The sequence below is a fragment of the Sinocyclocheilus anshuiensis genome, unplaced genomic scaffold (assembly GCF_001515605.1).
Source record: "Sinocyclocheilus anshuiensis isolate Anshui unplaced genomic scaffold, SAMN03320099.WGS_v1.1 scaffold85, whole genome shotgun sequence".
In the NCBI taxonomy this organism is placed as follows: domain Eukaryota; kingdom Metazoa; phylum Chordata; class Actinopteri; order Cypriniformes; family Cyprinidae; genus Sinocyclocheilus; species Sinocyclocheilus anshuiensis.
In genome coordinates, this window is record NW_015536800.1 from 456,159 (window position 1) to 460,117 (window position 3,959).

Below are 3,959 nucleotides of genomic sequence, written 5' to 3' on the forward strand. Positions count from 1 at the left end.
AAAATAAATATATAAAAAAATGTATATATATTATTATAGATATTTATTATTTATATATTTATTTTTGCAGCCAATGAGGTAATGCTACTGTTTATCATATTGTGTGTGGGCAAAACAAAACATTATCGTTATTGTTATTTTTATTGTTGTTGTTATTATTGTCATCATCTTCATCATCATTGTGTTTAGCATGAAATTAAGTGCAGCCTCTCCCAAAAGACACTCTTTATTTCTGAACAAGGTGTAAAGATTACGTTTCCCAGGCCTGAAGGTATAAATCCAGGAACCACTGTTTAATGCCTAGCTCCCCTATGTTTCTTCTAAACCTTATACAAACAAAAAATTCAAGTGAGAACAGTTCCTACATTTCCCATTCCTCTCTCATTCACACTATGAACAAGCATGGTAATAGTTAAAACAATCCCCAGACTCAGTCACTAACCTTCCTTTCGTGTGCTAAATGTAGCACTTTTTTCCCAGGGACGAAGACTAGTTGGCCAACCATTTAATTTTCCTGTGGAGTCCGGAAGCCGGTGTCCCTCTGTGTTGCAAATCGGAATTTATAAACAGGTCAGATTTTTATTCAGTTTCGTACCAAACCCAGTAAAACGTGTCATATGGTGTAGCTGAGCTTGCAAATGTTTTAAAACCCTGTCGTGCACGTTTATTAGTTATACGTCCTCAGCCGTCGTCCATGTGTACGTGAACACACGTGGGTCATTGAGCAGCACTTGCTAGCACTGAGGCTAGCACATGTTCATCAGGAATATGCTATCTAATGTTGGTCTTCATTGATTTTAGGCTGTTACAGTACAAGGGGTTTATTTACTCATAGGTTTTATACAGATATTTATTATTGTGAATACTCTAGGTTTCTTGTTTTTACTGGAATCTTTAGGGTTTAAGCATAGTATCCATGGCTTGTGTTCTGTGGTGTTGTTTATGTGTTGTGTACATAATCTTTGGAAGTTTTTATGGATTTGACCAGAAATATATTTCTGAGACTTACGTGCTGCTGTCAAACAGGCTAAATATAAACATAAACAAAGTCCACACGTACTGTGTTGTGTGTCCTTATGTACAATTGAGACATATAGAAAGTTACATTGATCTGGCCTTATTGTCATCCTTCAGGATACAAACTGACAGTTTGACCAAAACTAAACAGCTGCTGTTTTATGTTCATGTCATTGCACTTTTCATTATGGATATGGATAGAGATTGTCATCTCTTGGCTCTATGTAAGTCCTGTATTTGAATAAAAGTATGACTGTTTGAGGAACTGTTTATGTATTTACCTGATATAGTGATTTCATGTTATCCTATCTAAGGTCTCCCCAGTCTCTGTTTAGAGCACTGACTGATCATAAAGTTGAAGGGGTCAGAATGGACATTAAATTAATATTGTTTCTTCTGGGGAAAGCCTTCTTCATCCCACAATGTGTGTTGTACGTGATATATAACATAAGATAATTTAATGACAAATGAATATTGCAGGGTTTACTGCAAACTATGCAGTTGTCTCACACAGCATGTGTTTTAGTTCTATTGATCAAAATGATAATTAATAATATTCAAATAATGTTCACCAAAATAAGTTGTTTATAAATGTTTCTGAAGTTGCCATGGAGTAAAATTCTAGCTGTTTAATTTTCCATTATTATTGCATATTATATGTCTTATTAATTAAACTTGTTTGTTTTGTACGGATTTTGGTTAACACTACAATAAGGTTCCATTTGTTAACTATATTTAATCTGTTAAGTAACATTAACTAACAATGAACAATAAATTTGTTACAGTATTTAGTAATCGTTGTTAATTAATAAAAATACAGCTGTCCATTGTTAGCTGAGGTCCATTAAATAACATTAGTAGGTACAACTTTTCATTTTAATAATATAATACTAAATTATTAGTAAATGCTTTAGAAGTATTTTTCAGTATTAGTTTGTTACAAATGTAGCTAACCATTAACAAATGAAACCTTATTGTAAAGTGTTACTTGATTTTTGTTTTGTAAAATAAATAAATTTCTGTTTGGCACATACAGATATTTCTAAAAAAAAAAAAATAATAATAATTAAATAATAATAAAAAAGTTTGTTTGTTTGTTTGGATCCTGTACAGAGGTGATACACTGAAAAGAAACCTTTATGGCCTCTGAATGATGACTCATGATGATGTTTATGACTGGGCTGCTCTCTGTTTAGGGCTCTCCTTGAGATGTTCTCAGGGTATCAGGAGCGGGATGACTACGAGGACGAGTTGTACCAGGATGATGCAGACTCGAGTTTGTCTGACACTGACAGTGAACTGGAGTTCCGGCTTTATTCCCAGCTGCACTATAGCGCTGAGATCCAGGAGGACCGGGAGGACTCGAGAGAGGTCCAGTCATCAGTACCACGGACTCAAACACAGCAGAAATCCTTGCCTCATGCTCCACCTGTAGATGTTATTGTGATTGACTCTGGCACAGATGCTATCACAGTGTCAGACAGCTCTGAGGAAGATGACAGCATCTGTACTAAAAAGGGTCAATCATCAAAACGCTGGAACAGGAAGTTGCAGACCCATAGCTTGCTTTCACCCACTCTACCACAAGTTCAAGCAAGAAGGAGCTCCCCAGATGATGTTGTTGTGTTGGATTCTGATTCAGACGACATCTCTTCTGAATCTGCACCTCCTTTTGTGGAGGATCTGAATTCGGACTCAGATGGGCTGGAGAACTGGATGATTCTGAGCCAGGACAAACAGGATGGAGATCAGAACATCCAGCTCAACCTCTCCTTACCAGGTAAGGATTTTACCCAACCATGTATTTATGAGCATATTTTAGTGTTGTTTTTAATAAAAGTGCACTTCACTCATTTTTTTTTTTTTTAATTAAGGCTTTATAAGTCCACATTTTAATTAAGACACAAGAAACAGTTAAACAATTAAATTAGACACCGGTAATCTATTAAACATTATTCTCAAGAATGCTTAAAATGGTCCAGATTCAGTACTAAGTTCAGTACTAAGTACTGTCAGTACTAAGTTTACTCTTAATTTCTCATAATGTAATTTTATATCTCACACTGTGACTGTATATATATATAAATTGCACTAAATTAACTGTGCAATTTGGGCTTCCATGGTATAAACAAAATATAAACAAAAACATGATGAGTGCATATTTAAAGAAATAGTTCTGTCATCATTTACTCATCCTCATGTCATTCCATACCTGTATGATTTTCTGTATGTATTTCTTTTGTGGAACTTACAATATTTTGAGAAAGGTTTGAGTCTTTACTTGAGTGAGTACTAATGTTCTTCAAAATGTCTTCTATTGTATTCCACACAAGAAAGAATGTCATACAGTCAGATGACATGAGGGTGAGTAATTGATAACAGCATTTAAATTTTTTGGGGACCTCCCTTTAAGGCATCTTCTGTTGCAATAGCCTAATTAAAAAATAAATAGTTCACCAAAAAATACGATTTTGTCATTTACACACCCACATGTGCTTCTGTAGGACTCGAGTTCCATGTAACACAAAGGTATTTTGTAGAATGTTAGTGCTTCTCTTTTCTATACAATTAATCTATTAATAGGGGCTGTCAAGATTCAAAATGTACATAAAATTAGCCCTTGTGACTGGTACGCTATATACCATGCCTTTGAAGCCCTCAACCTAGGTTTGAAAATAAGAGGCCTAACACTTTAGTTTAGGGACTAATTCTTACTAAGTTGCTTATTAGCATGTCTAGTATTAAAGGGGTCATATGATGCGATTTCAATTTTTCCTTTCTCTTTGGAGTGTTACAAGCTCTTGGTGCATAAAGAAGATTGCAAACTTTCTTCAAGTCCGCCGCCTCTGCTCACTCTAGCCGGCCTCCGTGTGTGACACTGTGTTTCGTTGTGAAAGCGAAACTACTTTGTTTGGCCTTCCAAAAGAGGACACGACTACAAA

At 35.3% G+C, this 3,959-nt stretch overlaps 1 protein-coding gene across 1 annotated transcript in view; it reads left to right on the plus strand.

Annotated features, from left to right (window-relative positions):
- Nucleotides 1-437: 437 nt before the first annotated feature.
- LOC107655886 (zinc finger CCHC domain-containing protein 7-like) overlaps nucleotides 438-3,959 on the plus strand; it is a 55,361-nt gene continuing 51,839 nt past the window's right edge. Inside the window, exons 1-2 of the mRNA XM_016443502.1 lie at nucleotides 438-570; nucleotides 2,214-2,797. Of these exons, the coding sequence (XP_016298988.1) occupies nucleotides 2,227-2,797 (571 nt within the window). The 5' untranslated portion in view covers nucleotides 438-570; nucleotides 2,214-2,226. The remainder of the gene's footprint in view (nucleotides 571-2,213; nucleotides 2,798-3,959) is intronic.